We start from the raw sequence: 19,536 nt of genomic DNA, 5'->3' as shown, positions 1-19,536 counted from the left end.
TAATAAGCATTACTGATTATTTGTAGAATATACTTAAGTTTCAAAACCATAACTGTTAACACAAAGAAATGTTCGGTTTTTGAACACTGAGATTTTCCTATACAACATTTTGGCTAGCATAGCAATCAAATAAAATTTTAGCAATAATAATACGGCATTTTTAAATCATCCGTAAGCCTTGCGATTCTGTAACTCACTTTTCGAACTCTCACAGCGATTTTCGGAGGGATAAGGAGGGAGCTTGTAGTTTATTGTTTATCAGAATGCCAAATCGTAAAATGACTGCTTCACGACTGATTTGAGCGCGACCGCCGCTGTGAAAACCGCTGTGAGAGTTTGAAAAGTGAGTTACAGTTACAGAATCGCAAGGCAATGTCGATACTCAACATACACCTTTTTAAAAAAATAAATATTACCATAATTGAAAAACTTACAGAATCCAAAGCATCTGTCTTAGTGAACACAATTTTTTTTTTGTACAAGATAGTATACATATACTATGCCTTATGTAAATAGTAAATTAGTTAATCTTAGTTATTTATGTTTATTAGCGTTAAATTAAAGCAGTTTTCTGCGTAACATAACTTTCTCTTTTGCAGTAATGCGTGATCCATTTAGTATTCATTACGCAATAAATTTTTTAAACCCCATACTCGAAAATACAATCATTGTATGAATAAAAACATTACATTATATATATTTCTCAAAATATTAATATAATGTAGTTAGCAATAGACAACACATACGTATATTTCATAAAGTAGTACTCAAATTGCCCCGTTTCAACTATACTATACTCATGTCATTTCCCTTGTCTCTTTTCATTACAGCGTTGAAACCATTTGACGTAAAGAGACGAACGAGTACTTTAGTAAAAGGAGTGCAGTGTATTTATGAATAACAGGTCTTGTCTCGTAGTGTCTATGTGGCAGCTAACTAGCTTAATTAGCCGTTCAATCAACCGCCTAGCCTCTTTACTAAACAGCGCCATTTAACTAGCTATGAATTATATTCTGCCGTAGCATTTGTTACAACAATGGCTGGCTAATGCTTAGACCTTTATTATGATCATGTGACAGAAAAAAGATGAAGGAATAACTTATTAGGTGTTCTTACGCTTACTCTTAGTGTCACTACACTCTTCCTTCTTCTACTACTTTTCAATAAACTTTGGAAAATATCATCAAATTTGTTGTTTGTCAACGCTTATTTGACAGTTTGGAGTAGATGGCAGAAAGTGGGATTATTTTGAAATAAACAGGATAGGCAAGTAATGTAACGTCATTGATTTAAGTCTGCCTAGCTGTATGAACAGATGGCTGAATATCATTGCCGCCAGTTGGACGTCGCTTTTTAATAAAGAGACTAGGCTGTGTATTGAACGACTAACTCAGCCAGTTGGCTGCGACATCTCCATCAATAATAATCATTGCCAGCAACCGGCAACGCAGTAACGTTAGCGTAAAAAGCCAACAACCACCAGCCATTAACCAGCAATGTAATAATAAAATAAATAGAGATATATTACTTAATTATCTATTTATATCTAATATGGAAGTACTAAGCCAAAACGATAATTATGAGATTAAAAATAATATATAATATTAAATACATAAGATAGATACACAATATCTCTACTTTAAACTCACTCTGCGGATATATAAAAAAGTCGATAGTGTCGGAGACAGCATTCAGTAGGCGCGACTTTCTTATTTAATAGTTCAACGTGCACGCTGTTAGCTGAACTTTAAAAAGTAATCGTAATATTTTAAGTAAAAAATTAATATTTGAGGTTGGGAGACGCTCTTCTACGCCTTGACGCTTAACCAACTATTATCGCGTCGGAAATTTCATGCTGTCCTCCGGGTTATACGTATAGAATTATCTAAATCATAGAGATACCTTTTCCAATTATTGCCTCGTTTTTAGCTTTCTATACGAATATCACGACAAATCAACATGTTTATAAGAAGACTGTTTAATTTACCTATTAGTTATATGCGCTAATGTATTGAAAATTGCAAAGCAAAGAGTACACACCCCCAACTTCCTAGACGTCACGAGACACTTGCAAATTAATACGTCATTCATATTTATAGTTGATATTAAAATTTGTTATGATCGAAATCATTCCATGGAGGTATTAATAGATAATACTCGTACCTTCTTTAATGATAATAGAATAGTCAATTTTTTATGATATGACGTATTACGATTGATAATCGACGAATGAAACATGGGAGAATGATTTACTGAAGGGATGGAGATCAGCTTAATATAGAACGAGATGGAAGGTTTATAAATAAATATGGCCGACAGCCTCATGAAATGATTTAAATTTCCAAAGTTCTTTGTTTATTGTCAGTATATAAAGGCTTATATTATGTCGTTACTTATACGTTACGACGACGTAAATCTATAATTTAAAATGTAGGGAATCTGGGAGAGATAAAGTCAAGGAAATTAATATACTTACCTTTCCCTCGCAATATTTTTATGAAAATATTATGTATGTATACAAAATTAGTGATAAGTTTACTAGAATAGAACATATGCATAATTTTTAAAAATACTCGGAACAAACGCAGACTGCAATTTCCCCGTACTAGACTATCTAAAGTTAGTAATTATTTTTTGGGAAAAGGGATACTTTTCTATAACAAAATACCAGAGGCTCTTTTATCTCTGCCTTTTAATAAATTTAAGAAATGTATTAAAGAAAATCTGTGTAAAAAGGCTTACTATAAAGTTACCGATTATCTAGTTTATAAAAGCGACAGGCTACTTCTAATTAATTTGCGATATTTCTTATAAAAGAAGTGTTGTTTGACATAGTCATTTTGTATTGTTTGCTATTTTAAAAGAGTACCGAGAGTTTTTTACCCCGGCTGTTTTTCTCGGCCGATGTGTAGGGATGTCTACCGATGCAAATTTAAGTCGTGGAATAAGTGATACCTATATCTTATATTCCATAATAAACATACTTTATTTTACTATAGTTTAGAAGACTACTTCTATAAGCAAATACTGCTACAGCAGTCCGCAAGATGTGCCACGATACGGTTAACTTCCGTAGTATCCAAGGCCGTAAGGGTCTCAGATACGGTCGGGTTCTAGTGAGTAGAAATGCAAATCTAATTAGATTAAATTGTGTATCATCAACGCTACTTTCACAGCGTTGTCTTACGGTATTCTACTGTAGGGTGCTGCTGAAGAGGTTCAATCCATATTTGTGCTGCAGAAGCGGGTTGATCGGGGGATTTGTTCCCCTAGGGATTCGGTACGGAATTAAATATTATGACACTATCTAACCAATATATTCTTGAAGCTTTTTTGTATGTACAAACAAACATAAATGATTTTAAAACAAATGGTGACTTTCACCAGTATAAAACTCGAAACATAACAAATCGAATCAGACTCTAGAAGATAAACCACTTCTTATTTGGAAAATGTATTCGTTTTTAGAACAAACTCCCAAGCGAAATTAGAGAATTATCACTAAATAAATTCCAAACTCTCGTTAAACGGAAATTAATCAATAAAATTCAAGTATCTGACTTTTATCCTCTATGAATTGCTTTAAGCTATGTTTTCACTTCAATCAAGGATTTAAAAATAACGTGGCACTATTCAAATAACCATTTATCGAAATTTACTACTCAAGGCCCGCATTCCATTGTACAATATCAATTGGAATTAATTACTTTTTCCTTAACAATAATTTATTCAAAATAGAAGGTGCGTCGAAGTATTGCATCAGGAGTACTGGAATGCTTTCCCACGCCAATTCTAGCCCATCCCATTTTCAATGCGCTTTTCCACCAGGTTATGCGTGATCGCTCATGAAAGAACCGTTAAGTCAATAGGATCAATACACTTCCGTTTATCTATGTGACTTTCACTGAATTCCCAAAGCCCCTTGGGAACATTTTTTACGAGTTGCCTATGAATTCATAGGCATTGTGCTTCAAATGTTTAGTTTTTGTAAAGACTTATTGAAAGCATATTTTGACTTAATATACCATTTTATATTTCATTGCTTTTGTCTTGTTTTGAAGAGGTTTAATACGGTAACAATTTTCATGGGCCTCGTAGCCTAGCGGTCTAATTAAGTGTCCGTTAGGAGAGGGGTATCGGGTTCGATTCCCGGTTGGCATATGTTTATTTATTTTAATTTAAATTTGTGTTGTGCCTTTGGAAGGGCTTAGCCATACACGGTCCAATTTCTAAGACAAGCAGTGAGTATGCTACCTAAGAAAAAAGACTGTGAAGTTTAGGATGTATGTATCAATACGTCCTAGGCCGAGGTTATATATAGGTGACTTGAAATTACAAGTGGTCTAGTAATTGAACATTCCTTTTACTCCGTAGTATGCAATCCCGAAGCCTCTGTAATGCGGCTTTGTAGGAACTACTTGAGGTGGTTTTAGTGGGTATTGCTCACCCAGTCACTGAATAGCAGAGATTCTGGTGTGGGTCGAATCCCACATACCCTTGCATCTTTTGGGGACAAATGCATTTCCACCTCGGATATTTAAAAAAAAGAGTAACAATTTTGAAGAACTGCTGATATTATTTATATACCATTCCTCTGTTACTTGAAATTGAGCCTGGCCACATATTAATATATACTAAGTGCTATGAAGTTCTGAAGAAGTCTTTGAAGTTCAAGAGCAGTCAAAGATACTATCTAATCCTCAATACTGTGCGTGCTTCTCTTCATCGGCTATTTTGGTATCGAAATCGGTTTTTATGAAATCATGAACGATGTCAACTATATTATTTAAAGACAACCTTATTTTAAGTATTTAATCGACCAAGCAATAGGTATTAAATGTGATCCTTGAAATTGGCAGACCTCGATTTTGATAACTGTACAGATTTTTGGTCACGCCGTCATCAGCCAAATCACTCTGACGAGGACATCGCTCCGATCACAAAGCACCGGAAACCGACTTCCGGTTTGATTGCCATAATTTTTTGGAAACGCCAAATTTTTCATAGCCCAGGCCTTCGTATGCCATTGTCATGCAGATTCACCATTGTTTATTAAAATTTAGGTTTAGTTTTTACTACCAAACATCACCTTTCAGATAAATAAGTTTCCATAATTTACGATTAATTAAGTCAAAACCTTTCATGTGGTATTAATTAAAAATATATTAAAATAAATAAATTCAAAAAGCTTGGTCCCTGTGGCAGTGTACTTTTAATTAAAATAATTAATTTAATTGCCAGCTGTTCCTTGCTTTATTTTCTTAAACAAAACCACATTAACAAGTAAATATATGTGGTTGAGTATCAAAACCGCTTCACCCATGTCTACTTCCGTTATTCCGAATAAAATGTTATGGATCCAATTAATCATGTACGTATTTGTATACGCCCCTTTCACGCGTCTATGACCATTAACGGTATCGTTGACAAAGTTGAGACCATTTTGAAACCTGTCAATGCCTAACAGTAAATTCTATATATAATCTGTGAGCGCACTAAATAATTGGAAAATATAATAGGTTTTATTATGCGAAACAATTTTGATATAATATGAGGGAAATAGTCGATACAATGTTTTTTATGATACGATACTGTTCAACTGTAGGTGGTACGAACTGGGTGTAAATTAACAATTTAAAAACGCGATACATTATTTATATAACTTGTTTCGAGTACTTAACAGTACACACTTAAACATTGACGTAACATTTATTACTAACGAAACACACAAAATAATAATAATTATAAAAAAAAAATAAAAAAAAAAGGAATGAGGTACATGTTATAAGTGTGTAATATGTGTGTGTTGCGGTTGTAACTGGCCTTGGCTCAGCATTATGCTGAGGAGCAGACTGTTTCACAGCGCTGGTCATTCTGCAACGACCACAACAGATAGTTTGCGCCTCAGACGCAAAAAAGAAAATAATGTATATATAATAATAAGAAAAATAATAATAGTAAAAATTGACAGTGTTAGTAAAGAAGTCTTGGAAGATTTGTGTGTAAAAGTATATATTTATATTAATGAATTAGCCGCCAAATACATTTTAGGTAATAGATGTGTATAGTCATATAGTCATGATTATTAAGGAAATAGTAATAAAAATTAAAAAAAAAGTTAGTAACAATTTTCTTTAACTATGTTAGTATTTTAGATATGTTCATTATTAATAAGCCTATGTCAAGGCCTATAAGAGATGTAATAAGACCTGTCAGAGGTAAGCATTCTGCCTATCAACAGTTCCTTTTAGAAACTGTCGTAGATATTTCTAATGCGCTGTAATACGAACGATTTTTATTATTGACATGTTCGTACGTTTAAGCACATTATATTCAGCCTTGTTCTCAATTGTCTCATCACATTCATGAAGTGCAACGAACCGCTATTTTACACACTCCGAGGGCATATACCAAACGTACTAGAAATTTCATGTATAAACTGGGGCTATTAAACGATTTAAGGTACTTTTTGGTTGACGTTTGATTGTCCGTTGCGAAATCGCAGCTGTCTTAGGTGTGTAAGTGGGAGAACCGGTTTTTGTACTTTTCAAAACACAGAAAATTTATTAATTAGTCAAAACTTATTTATGCGGCGTTTTGTACGATTCTCTAGATTTAAGGAAATGAAACTAACTTTGGAGCAAGTTTCACTATAAAACTTATCAATAGATAAATAAACTAATTAAAAAAAATGATAACGTCACTGATTTAAAATCGGCTTGTTTATCCTTTACAAAGCACACAAAATTCAAACCTTTTTAAATTTATTAACAAATGATGGACAACGTCACTCTGTGTAGATTCAGTTAGTGTTAGTAAACTAAATATGTCTTTACCGCACGCAGTGAATCTCAGAGCAAGGAAGAGCCCGCCCGGGACACAGCCAGCAATAGTTGCCGTTAGTTAGGAATAGTGTGTCGGTACTAGCAGCCCCAACGTTTGTAACACATCTGCATTTTGTACCCTAGGTGTAAAGATTTCGAATAGGAACCGAGTAATAGCTAGATCCCTCTGAGTGTATCCAATCATACCCAAAACGAAGAATGTCGGCGGGCGGAATTTCCATACATTATATAGATATAGAAGTTATAAGTAATAACAGTTTTTCCTAAAATCTTTAGGCAATAAACTAAATGTGTTCATTATTAATTTCAAATATCTTAAAATGTATAATTCCCGTTTCTTCTTAATAGAAATTTTCTAAATATAAAAATGTCCGGAAAAATGGACTCCTTTTAATAATATGTCTTATTATTAAAAGGAGTCCATTTTTCCGGTTCCGAAGTTACTGGCAGCCTTCCCCCTTTGAGTAGCTTCCAGCTCTTCGGTCTTCTGTGATGTCGACTAAATATTAATTATATATGTAATAAACATCATATTTGTTTACATGTTGTAGGTAAAACAATAGTTATAACGCAATTTGTATATTGAATACGTTTCATACATTATTTGTATGATGAAATTATGTTTGTTCAGCGACTCACAATGTCACAAAAATATTTACTCTACATTATTCGCTCGCTGTATTTGCAAAAGCAATTACTAAGTGCAGAAATAGATATCATATTTGCATTGCAATATTTGTCAAATAAATAATAATTTCAAGATCGAAATGTGTGATTTGTATTAAATATACGTATAGAGGGAATCGTCCACTACACTGGTGTGCTTTTTTCCGAAATTATTTCCTTTCAAACTCTCTACTTCAGCCATAACCTCTCTACCTCATCCCTGAGGTCATGGGTTCAATCCCCGGCTGTGCACCAATGGACTTTCTTTCTATAAGCTGACGCGACCCAAAGCTGCTGACGTGTATCTGGCACCTAACTAAGGCTTACGATTAACTTAGATAACGATCAAATATTTAAAAAAAAAACAGATTCAGAAATCTAAAAGATTTTTTGTTCGCCACTGGTATTTTGTTTTTATACGTAATATTAAAAATGGCGTAATATCAAGACGCTGGTTTTAATTGTATGTCATGTATGTTTAATACAAACAACTTTGTACTACGAGTATAGTACTTATAGTATATATATGTGTAATTATATAGTTATGTACATAAAAACGATTTACTAAAAATATTATCTATATCAGTGTTCTTCATCTATATCATTATCACACAGCATGAAAGAATAATTAGCTTTTTTCATGTTTTATTATGTTACGACGTTTTGTTCTTAATTTTTTAAATTTAAGAGCCGTTCTCACTGCGAAAATCTTTGTACCAGTATTAAACGCCTTAAATTCTGGTACAAAGATTTTCGATAACTTAAAATATGCTCTGGTTTGTTGTAGGTATAATAAAATAGAAACAGTATACGATATGAACTGATTAGTTACTCTGCAAGGCCCTTTCTTACCTTTATTAATTGATTAAGTTATTTGTCATTCGCAACTCTCTTTTAAGAAGTAGAAACGTGTAAAAACGTATTCGAAATGTTACCAATCAAATAAAACAAAGAATTATTTCCAAGAATTAGTCTAAATAGTGTAGGTAATTACGATACTTAGTCCGTGCCGACTGGAGCATTCATAAAAAAAAATATGTTTTCAGGGGACCACATGAAAGGTCGGTGACCTGACAAGCAGACATCGGTTGGAAGATGAAGCCACGAGGGTTGAGCGTCATGCACGCCTTCTCAGCTCTTACTATGCTTACGATGGCTAATGGTATGGAATACTATTCAACACTTTAATTTTAATTTGCCGGTTACGGGAGTCCAATTATAAAATTAAATTAATTGGATTAGGGACATCTATCAGCAGTAATATCTGGTACTAGCGGCCTGTCCCGGCTTCGCACGGTAGATATTGATATGTTCTTTAATATTGTGGAACATTTTTTGTTCTATCATCAATAGTTTTCGCAGCTCTTGCGATGAAAGATATTTTATGGGCATTTTTTTACACGTTAGGTAACTTTATTGTAGTTTTAGTAGGGATCCTAATCGTTTTCTTTCAGTAAAATAGCCTAAATTAATCAGTGACAATGTAGCATTTGAATGGTGAAAGAATTTTTAGAATCGGTCCAGTAGTTTTTGAGCCATGTCGTTAGAAAGTAGAAACATACTTACATACAAATCTTTCGTCTTTTTTTTTTCTTTATACTATTAGTATAGATAAGTAAATATACAAAAACCCACTAAAGAACGTATTTATTATGTTTTCAGCACAAACGACTTGTAATCAGGGTATGGGACGAGTTATGTATGAAAGACTTCCCAATCAACAACTCCATGGCTTTGATGATGATGTTGTAAGTATCCCGCAATCTTCCCAGATTTTGAATTTGACGTGTTGGATGTTTCGCAGTGATAAAAGAAATATCAACTTACTTTCTTCTTACATGCCAGGAACTATACCGTTCATGATGATGGAGAGAAATGAACAATTGAACAAGTCTCTCCATGCGAATTCAGTGAATTAAATAAAACCTTTTTTTCTACAGATTCGTGAAACAGCACCCCCATTTCGCGTCTTGGAAAAGTGCCAAGATCTGTGTCTTCGTGATAGATCGGGAAATGGCCTTGTCAGGACTTGTAACTCAATAGACTTCCAGCCAGGAGCGAGGATAGCCGCCTTCAGCCCGGAACCGGAGTATGAGGAGTCAACCTGCTACCTTACAAGGGAACAGGCGGCTCCAGAAGGAATAGGAACGTTGATGATTGTCCCCAACAGTGTTCATTTCAATGAGATCTGCTTATCATGTAAGTGTGAGGCCAGATTTGAATGGAAATGGTAACGCCACAAATTGTATTTAATATTCCGGGTATCTTCTATTGCCATAAACTTTTGCATAAAATTCAAATACATAGGTGCTTTTGAACCTTTTTGTAAGAAAATTAGCTTCGCAAAAGTGGAAGTTTGTAACATTGCCTTAGCTAGTTAGGTGGGCTGAAAAGTTCGTAGGATGACACATTGTTTGCGCTACTTGTATTAAATTAATGTGATCTTTAGTTAGCCCTAACCTACAAGACACGTGTATAAATTTGACAATAATAATTTTTAATAATTAATAGTATTTTGAGTGAAGAAACTTTTGTTTGTTTAAAAAAATGGATAACACACGAAACATCACACGTGCTTTATTAACATTAAACATTCCTTTGCTTGCTTTTTATAATAATAATTGTTGGTTATTTAAAAAAAACTTTTGAGTTGTTTGACAAAACTAGAAACATTTAATCAGTACGTAGTTAAGTGTAAATTTGTATTTTTCACAGAATTTTGTTACAGTGCTGTCGTGCCATTTATCCAATAACTAGAACGATAACATTCAAGTGAAAAGATCTAGACCAGATTAGCCATTTGTTCTAGATTAAGTTACAGATTTAAAAAATAACATTTGAAACAATGTTTTCTTTGTTTGTAACTTTTTCTTTGAGCACATTTTTTTTAAATACGCACACAATTAGAGAAAGAAACTCTTCATGTTTCTTTAGAGTTAATTAAAAGTCTCTGGGGTCAATGTACTTAATGGAATTATGTTTTTTGTTTCGTATATTTTTTCAGCTATGTAATTTGTTTTGGCTTTGTGTACTGTCTAAGTTTTTTCTTTTTTATGAGTTGTAAGATAATAATAATAAAAGCCCTTGATTCGCAGACCTTTTTCAATTACATGCTATTCTTATTTAATAGTAGTGTTCTTAAATCTAAATTACATAGCGAAAATAATAATTTATTAGCAACCACTTTGGTCAGGTTATGTCGACATAGGCCTCCCCCAATTGTTTCTACGTCTCTCTATCCCTGCCAGACCTTCTCCATCCTTTTGGTAGATCATCCATCTTTTAATTTGACCTCCTCGTTTCCGTTCCCGTTTAGACACCACTCTATTACATCCATAGTCCATTTTTCTTTGTTAGTCCTCATTATATGAGTTGTTAGATTACTTATGTATTTTTTTTTAAAGACAATTCACACCAATTGACCGAGTCCCATGCTAAGCTGGTGAAGCTTGTGTTATGGGTACTAGGCAACGGATATACAATATACATACATATTATAGATAGATATACATTTAAATACATATTTAAACACCCAAGACCTTAGCACAACACCAAATGCTCATCACATCGATGTTCGTCTCAGCCGGGGCTCGAACCCGGGACCCATGGATTTGCAGTCAGGGGTACTAACCACTAGACCAATGAGTCGTCAAACGTCGAGTTATAAATAAATACTTTACTTTTCTAGCGAATCGGCCAGAACGGGAATGCCCATCCAGACGTTATGTATTCGAACGTCACGCTCGTAAGCGTCTCAAATTGCCATCATCAGATTTAAAGGACATCATGGTCGCGAACCGTACAGAATGTGAAGATAAGTGCTTGGGGGAGTTCAGCTTTGTGTGCCGTTCAGCGACTTTCGATTCGGCTCTCAGGACCTGCTCGTTGAGTAGGTTTACTAGAAGAACCCACCCAGAGTTGTTGGAAGATGACCATAACGCGGAATATCTGGAGAATACCTGTTTGAACGGTGAGATTTATTTACTAGCTGCCCCCGTAAATTACATTTCGCCTTAATATTCTTCAGAGATCAAGATATAAATTTAAATACATGAATTTGTCCAACAGTCTTCGAGATTCTCCCTTAGCGACATATTTTATGATTTACTTTTAGTTATTTAGAACTTGTTAGATTATTAATGTGGTAGCGTTGTCTAATGCAAAGAAGCAGACACATTACGTCTGTTATATGGATTTATAGGCCAGCTTGACTCACCTGCAGCAGGTAACCAGAAAGCCATGGCACTGGGTTTGTATACCAGATAGATAATAGACGATTTGAAGATCAGTATTTACTCACAAAGTTAGTTACTGCGAATGAACAAAGAAAATGCTCTGTAGACGACTTAATTTGGAAATAATGTAACAAAACTAATTTTATTAGATACATTGAACAGTGTTGGCCTGGTTCAGAGTACGACTCTCATCTCTAAGGTCGTAGGTTCGAACCCCAGCTGTGCACCATTGGAACACGCACTTGTACGCTGATGAAGAACATCCCAAAAAGTCGTCGGTGTGAGTGTGTGGGCACGGAAGGCTGATCACCTATTTGTCTATTAGATTGATCGCGAAACAGATTCAAAAAATCTAAGAACCTTTTTTTACAAGATTGTTGTTTCTAGAAAATATATTTTTTATTCTGTACAGCTGAGAGAAGATGCGACGGCCTAGCTGTCTTCATAAAAGAAGAGAACAAACGACTCGGAGGCCCATTCGAAGCTGATGTCTTCTCCAATATGACACTGGATGAATGTCAATCTATGTGTGTCCGAGCTGAAAAGTAAGTTAACCCCTAAAAAATAAAGAACCTGTTATTATTACAGTAAGCTGCATTAAGAAACTTTTTATCGCTATAATATGATTTTTTTACTTCTTGTACCTACATACAAACATATGGAACTTTCTCCGGAATACGAGTATAGACTTAAACATCAAATATAACTAAATTTTTCTCTCTATTAAAACTTTCCTCAGGGATTAAGGAATAAATAAAAATAATCGAATTACCGCCATCGAGTTTTGCACACAACACATTTTGCAACTTTTATTTTATATTGATATAGATGTTATTTGTTATAAATATATATATGTATATGTATACAATATTATTGTAAAGGTTTATTACATTACTAAACAAATTGGTATGTGGTATGGCGGTAGTGGCTAACTTACACTCAAGTAGAGTCCCACAGAGAATAACTAAACGACAGACTATAGTTTTAATGGAACAGGGGGCAAACGGGCAGGAGACTCATCTGATGTTAAGTGATACGCCGCCCATGGGCTGTTTTGAAGCTTAAGGGCTCGCGAGTGCGTGCCGGCATTATAATATATAGATTTATTTTTAATACCAACACTTAAATTAAACTAAACACAAGTAAATATCGATGCACAAACATAGTTCTTAAATAAAATAGATAATATTAATATTATATTTTATTTTAATTGCAGGATATGGTAAATGAGATTACTATTAGGATAATTTTAATTAACTAACTAAAATTTTAATTTACTTTTTGTGTCCCCAAACATTGCGTATACTTCTAATATATAAAATTCTCGTGTCACAATGTTCGTTCCCATACTCCTCCGAAACGGTTCGACCGATTCCTATGAATTTTTTTATGCAAGCTCAGTAAGTCTGAGAATCTGCTACTATCTATATTTTAAACCCCTAAGTGATAAGGGGTATCCATCTAAAAAAAATATATTTTTTCGACAAAATTTTTGATTTTATTTTTTTATGATACATCATACAAAAATACATAGGTACAACCCATAATTTTCACCCCTTTACGATCAACCCCTTTTTTATTATTGATAGTTATTTTTATTGAACTAAACAAATGTTTCCTAAAAATAATATACAGGGCAAAACAACGTTTGCCGGGTCAGCTAGTATTCAATAACAATAAATACACAAAACGTATGTGAAGCTAAACATTCAGATATTTTAAAACCTATAAAATTTCAGGTACTTTTGCCGTTCAATAGAACACGATGAAGTGACAAAGCAATGTGTGCTTTCTGAAGAAGACTCTGTGTCTCAGAAAGATGACGTCACTGTTAGTGCATCACCTACCCACCATTTTTACGACCTTGTCTGCCTCGATAATCGTAAGTTGTATTTATCGTATTTCTTACAGAACAATAAGATTTTTTGATAACATTTTACTAAAGCAGCTTGTGAATAAATTAATGTTTCTATATCAATCAGTGATTGAGATTGATTCAGTTGTGAGCAGTGTTGGCCTAGTGGCTTCAGCGTGCGACTCTCATTCCAGAGGTCGTAGGTTCGATCCCAGCTGTGCACCAATGGACTTTTTTTCTATGTGCGCATTTAACATTCGCTCGAACGGTGAAGGAAAACATCGTGAGGAAACCGACTTGCCTTAGATCAAAAAAGTCAACGGCGTGCGTCAGGCACAGAAGGCTGATCATCTACTTGCCTATTAGATTACCAAATGATCATGAAACAAATACTGAAATCTGAGGCCCAGACCTAAAAAGGATGGAAAAGAGGACCTCGATAATTTTTTCAGTCTCTAAGGGAAGATCCCTTAGAGACTGAAAAAATTATCCGACATGGAAAAAATATGATCAGTAAAACAGCGAATTAGGTTCGAGATAGTCAACAATGATTTCTCTAAAATCGATACAATAATTTAAATATTCTGTAAAATTTTTGGTTTGGTCGAAAATATTATCCGCCTTAGGAGGCACAGAATCACACAATACCTTTGAGTCACTAAAATAAGAAATATGACCCACTAAGCAAAGGTACCACAATAAGGGTTGTCTCTCAATGATCAGTCTCTCACCGGGTGACAGCTCGCGGTACCGAGTACCCGGACAACAGTGCAACATCCCACCTGTTTGCCCCGGGACGACGTCCGGATACAGCCTTCCAACGGTACCGCAACAGCCGGATAACCGGGGAATTCCACTCGGAAATAACTGGAAGATCGCTCAGCGAGTGTCTGGATGAGTGCTTGCGACAGACGAGTTTTCAATGCAGGTACGTAGGGTAGCATTCAGAGTCGCTATGAAATAAAATAAAATATGTTTATTATGGAATAAAAGATACAGGTATCACTCACTCCATGTCATTAAGTTTGAATCGGTAGACATCCCTTCTCATCGGCAAAGAATACAGAGGGTGTAGGCCGAGAGCAAAAACCGGCGTAAAAAACTCACGGTACTCCTTTAAAATAGCAAATCATCATACAAAATGTTTATGGCAAACAACACTTATTTTAAAACAAATATCGCAAATTTATTAGAAGTAGCCTGTCTAGCACTAGTCCCAGGCCCTTTTATCAACTAGATAATCGTTAACTTTATACAACTTTAAATACAAATGCTATAGATGTCAGAATCCAATAAGTTATTCGGGTATATTATATTATTATATTCGGTAGTAATTTTTTAATGACTGGTTGATTCTTTATGTGTACATGCTTGCAGGTATATGAAAATGTTTATACACATTTTCAACTTAATGACTGTGGAATAGTTCTGTAACTTCCTTATGAACTAAGGCAACAATAATAATCATAATTGCATCATAAAATAATATTAGTAGGAGCTATAATGTTGTGATACCTAAACGAATGTTGCACTGCAACTATGAAGAACAAGAATATGAACTATGGCTCCACTTAACAAAATCCATCACGTTTTGGCATACAGACGTCAGGCTTAGCACTAAATAGTTGTATTGCAACATTCATTTGTTTATGACAACATTATAGCTTCTACTGATATTAATTTTATGAATCCACAATGATTATTATCGCTGTTATCTTGTGGCATAGGTCACATTCTATATATATCCCTGTGCGTCACAAGGTATCATAAGTTCACTGGACATGTTATCGGAATCGAGTTTAATTTGATAATATCTATGGAAATTTTGATGAGCGATAAAGTTATAAGACGTTTTCAGAAATAAACCGCATCATAACATGATTAATTTTGATTTTATAGTTGTAATAATAACAGTCCAATTTGTGTCAAAATTAAAAACAATTGATTAGATACGATCCAAAGTAAAATCACTAATAGTCCATTGAAATGTTACAATTTGAGGGCCAAACTTACTACTTACTACTTTTTACTTATAACTTTTAATTTTGGCTTTATGTTAAAAAGTCATACAGACATAATTGTAAGCAAAGCGATTTGCTACAAAGTATGTTGTCACAAATTTTTTGTACGATGGATAGTGTAGGAGATATAGCCAAAAACGTGTTTTCACCCCTTTTTCCAAGATGGCGGCCGGGTGCCAACCCCACCTTAAGCTTGTATTGACCCCTTGCCCCTACATGTTCCATAAATAAAATTGCGTCCTCTAACAAATGTTCAGTAAATGTAACATTTCAATGGACTATAAATACAAAGGATCTTTGGATATGTAATCCTAATAATACATCATAGTTATTTATTTATACTAAAATATGTTTAATTAACACTAGGTCGGCGGTATATAGCGATCGTGCAAGAACATGCCGACTGAGCAGATATAACCAAAAAGATGGAATGCGTCTACTGTACGACCCTGACTTTGATTACTATGAGAACTTAATGCGTAAGTATTCTTCCGTATTTTAATCATATCTCATCTTTATTTTTCAAAAATATATTAACAATTTTATCGTATATTTATTTGTAGGAAGTATTTTAAAGATCGATAATTATAAGACTGTCCCTTAAAATCGATATCGATAAACATTTTTTGTTTAAACTTCTGGTATGTTTGTATAACTAAACAATACCTTTACACGAACGACATTGTTACGAAATATAAATATATAATAACTAGAGGATCCGACAGACGTTGTCCTGTACATATCTAACAATGTAATTTATCATTCTCGACTCCACTTGGAACGCACAAAAAATTTCATCAAAATGTGTCCAGCTGTTTAAGAGTTTAATAGCATAAGCTTCTGTGCATATGTTAGTAATATGCACAGAAGCTTTATATATAGCTATACCAGCTGTTTATTTGCTGTATAGATAAATACTAGATACTGACTGCAACGCCATCTGCCGGGCTGGTTTGTGAATCTATATATCTACAGAATGTATAAAGATATTACATACGTGTAAATTAAGGTACTGTTGGCCGAAATCTATAAAAAAAGATTCAATTCATAAGACTGTTATACATTTTTTTTGATATTATGGACGACTACATCGCAGTATCACGACACTAGCATGGGTAGTATGATATCCTAATAAAAAAGAGATCGATTCAAATTACCATAAGTGGGCAATTGACGCAAGTGGCAATGTGACATTGATCCTTGTGTCTAGAAATAGACTAGCCTTTGTATTTTGTATAGAAATATATAGATATAGATATTATAAGCGTACGGTGTCGATCTGGCCACCGCCGCTATTCTTGAAATGAAACTCGGAGTGGAGTTATAAATGTTATGTTTATTGGCCGAACGTTAGTGATGGTGAAACAATTATAATACAGCGAAGTAAGCTTACGACTAACGTCCGTCCGGCACGGCTGCTTAAATCTATCTGACTATACAAAATAAAAACCTTAAACTAATCCTAAAATACCACGCTGGTTAAAGGGACCGACCGGCCCTTCCGCTACCTGCGCACCCGCCGACCGCTTCCAAGAATAACATCTGGCTTGCAGCTTCGGTCGTCGGCTTTATAAACTGTATTGTTCGTTGTCCGTAACAGTCTCCCCTCAGCGAAACCTTCCTATGACGTGAAGCTTTCCGTAGGTAGGACAACGATGCGCGTCACCGGTCGTCTCAGCTTATGAAGTTTCGTTTCCACTTCCACTGATCGGGTTTCTCCATCAGGCCCTCTATGCGTTTTCGTAACAATTCCCCGCGGCCAAACATTGCGCGGCAGCAAGGGATCCATAATGATGACCACATCGCCGAATTTTACGGGGCTTTTCATTCTTGCCGTGTGTCCCCTGGCGTTTAAAGTAGGAAGATATTCCTTAACCCATCTTCGCCAAAATTCATCGGCTAATGCTTGCGCCGTCTTCCACGTTCTTTTAGTAACGTGTGGTGAGGTGCCTAATATAGGCATTGTGTCTGGAGCTCCAAGCAGAAAATGATTTGGAGTTAAAGCCTCTGGGTCGTCCGGATTTACTGGAACGTGCGTTAGTGGCCTTGCGTTCACACTGTACTCTATTTCAGTCATAAGCGTGCTGAAAGTTTCCTCCTTAGGGTACTTCTCTGTCAAGACGATTCTAATGGCGTCTTTTATTGTTCTTATTAAGCGTTCCCATGCACCGCCTTGATGCGGGGCTCCTGGAGCAATGTATCGCCATTCTGTCCGTTGAACTAGACATAAATTCTCGATCTCTGGAGTCCATTTTTCCATCGCTTTCCTCAGTTCTAAGTCTGCGCCTTTGAAGTTGGTTGCATTATCAGAATATATAATTTGCGGCCAATCTCGTCGCGCCGCCATCCTTCTTAGTGCCATCAGAGCCGAGACCGTAGAAAGCGATGCAACTATCTCAATATGTACAGCTCTTGTACTTAGACACGTAAATATTGCTCCCCTCGTGTAATTATACCATCTAGGTATCTTCAGTGTTTTTACATTTTCTAACTGACACAACCATTGTTTAAACTCCGAAGCTTGGTCAGTAGGAATTTCTTCATCCCATCCTGTCTTCAATCTCCATAACTGTTGTAGAATTATTTTCGCCGTTACGGTATAATAACTTATTAACCCTAACGGATCAAAAACTGACATAACGGCTCCTAAAGCTTCTCTTTTAGTCGGTTGCCTAATTCCCTGCTTCACTTCTTGAGGAACTCTGTGGAGGCTTGTGTTAAAGGAAAGTACATCTTCTGCGGCCTCCCAAATTATTCCTAATGTCTTCTCATAATATAAGGGTGTGGTTCCCAACTCTTTGGGGCTTGTAGAGCGAAGCTCAGTAGGCGTAGCTTCCACTATCCTTTGTGAGTTTGAATTCCATCCAGCCAATGTAAACCCGGCATAGCTATGAACTTCAATAACTTCTTGCATTGTTTTTATGGCTTCGTCTTCGGTATCAAAGCTATCTACGTAATCATCCATATAATGATTTTTTGTTATAGCATTATAAGCGTTCGGATGTGTAGTACGGTAGCACGAAGCGTTGTAATCCCTTACGCTGTGTGCTAGAAATGGCGAGCTCATAGCTCCAAATATCAATGAAGTCATAACGTATTCTTTTGGAGGCTTATCTCGATTTTCACCCCGCCATAGAAACTTTTGAGCAACTTGATCGTCTTCGTTCACTTTAATCTGCAGGAACATTTCTCTAATGTCGGCTGTTGTCGCGTATTTTCTCTCGCGAAACATAAATAATATACCAGGCAATGATTGCAATAAGTCTGGCCCATCTAGCAGCTCATCGTTCAAGCATACTTCATTTGATCTTGCCGCTGCATCAAATACTAGACGAACTTTACCCGGTTTATTAGGGTTGGTTACAGCAAAATGAGGTAAGTACCACTCTTTTGATGTCAATATTCTGGTTCCTTCAACAGGGCGGGCGTAATTCTTCTCCAACAGATTATTTATTTGTTTTGTATATGACTGTTTAAACTCGTACGACTGATCCATTTTCCGTTCAATGCTTTTAAGCCGCTTAAATGCCATATTATAGCTTTCTGGGAATTTCGTGCTATCAGTCTTCCACGGCAATCCCAGGTAGTAACGCCTTTCCCGTTTCTCTATTGTTGTATTGAACAATTGAACTGCACGTGCGTCGGCACTTGTTAACCTTTTTTTATTATTTATACCCAAGGTATCTATTGCAAAACTTTGTTTTAATATCGCCTCTAGACGCTCATCTGTTGTTTCTTTGTAAACGTCGATTTCTGCCGCCTTTTTTATGCAGTGTAAAACACGTTCGTTGTCTTCTATTAAACTTCGTATAGGTGCTGTACCATGTAAAATCCAGCCTAATCGTGTTAAAGATGCAGCCGGTTCATTTTTCTTCCCACTGTATACTTTTCTGGAAACGATGAGATGCCAATTG

At 35.4% G+C, this 19,536-nt stretch overlaps 1 protein-coding gene across 2 annotated transcripts in view; it reads left to right on the top strand.

Moving 5' to 3' along the window:
* LOC125057152 overlaps nt 1–19,536 on the top strand; it is a 39,528-nt gene that overhangs the window by 144 nt on the left and 19,848 nt on the right. For both annotated transcript variants that reach the window (XM_047660656.1, XM_047660647.1), the window contains exons 2-9: nt 8,558–8,673; nt 9,174–9,259; nt 9,452–9,710; nt 11,200–11,481; nt 12,159–12,291; nt 13,486–13,628; nt 14,325–14,529; nt 15,989–16,101. In XM_047660656.1, the coding sequence (XP_047516612.1) occupies nt 8,607–8,673; nt 9,174–9,259; nt 9,452–9,710; nt 11,200–11,481; nt 12,159–12,291; nt 13,486–13,628; nt 14,325–14,529; nt 15,989–16,101 (1,288 nt within the window). In that variant the 5' untranslated portion in view covers nt 8,558–8,606. The remainder of the gene's footprint in view (nt 1–8,557; nt 8,674–9,173; nt 9,260–9,451; nt 9,711–11,199; nt 11,482–12,158; nt 12,292–13,485; nt 13,629–14,324; nt 14,530–15,988; nt 16,102–19,536) is intronic.

The sequence above is a fragment of the Pieris napi genome, chromosome 2 (assembly GCF_905475465.1).
Source record: "Pieris napi chromosome 2, ilPieNapi1.2, whole genome shotgun sequence".
Taxonomy (NCBI): domain Eukaryota; kingdom Metazoa; phylum Arthropoda; class Insecta; order Lepidoptera; family Pieridae; genus Pieris; species Pieris napi.
This window is presented reverse-complemented; position numbering and strand designations above follow the sequence as displayed.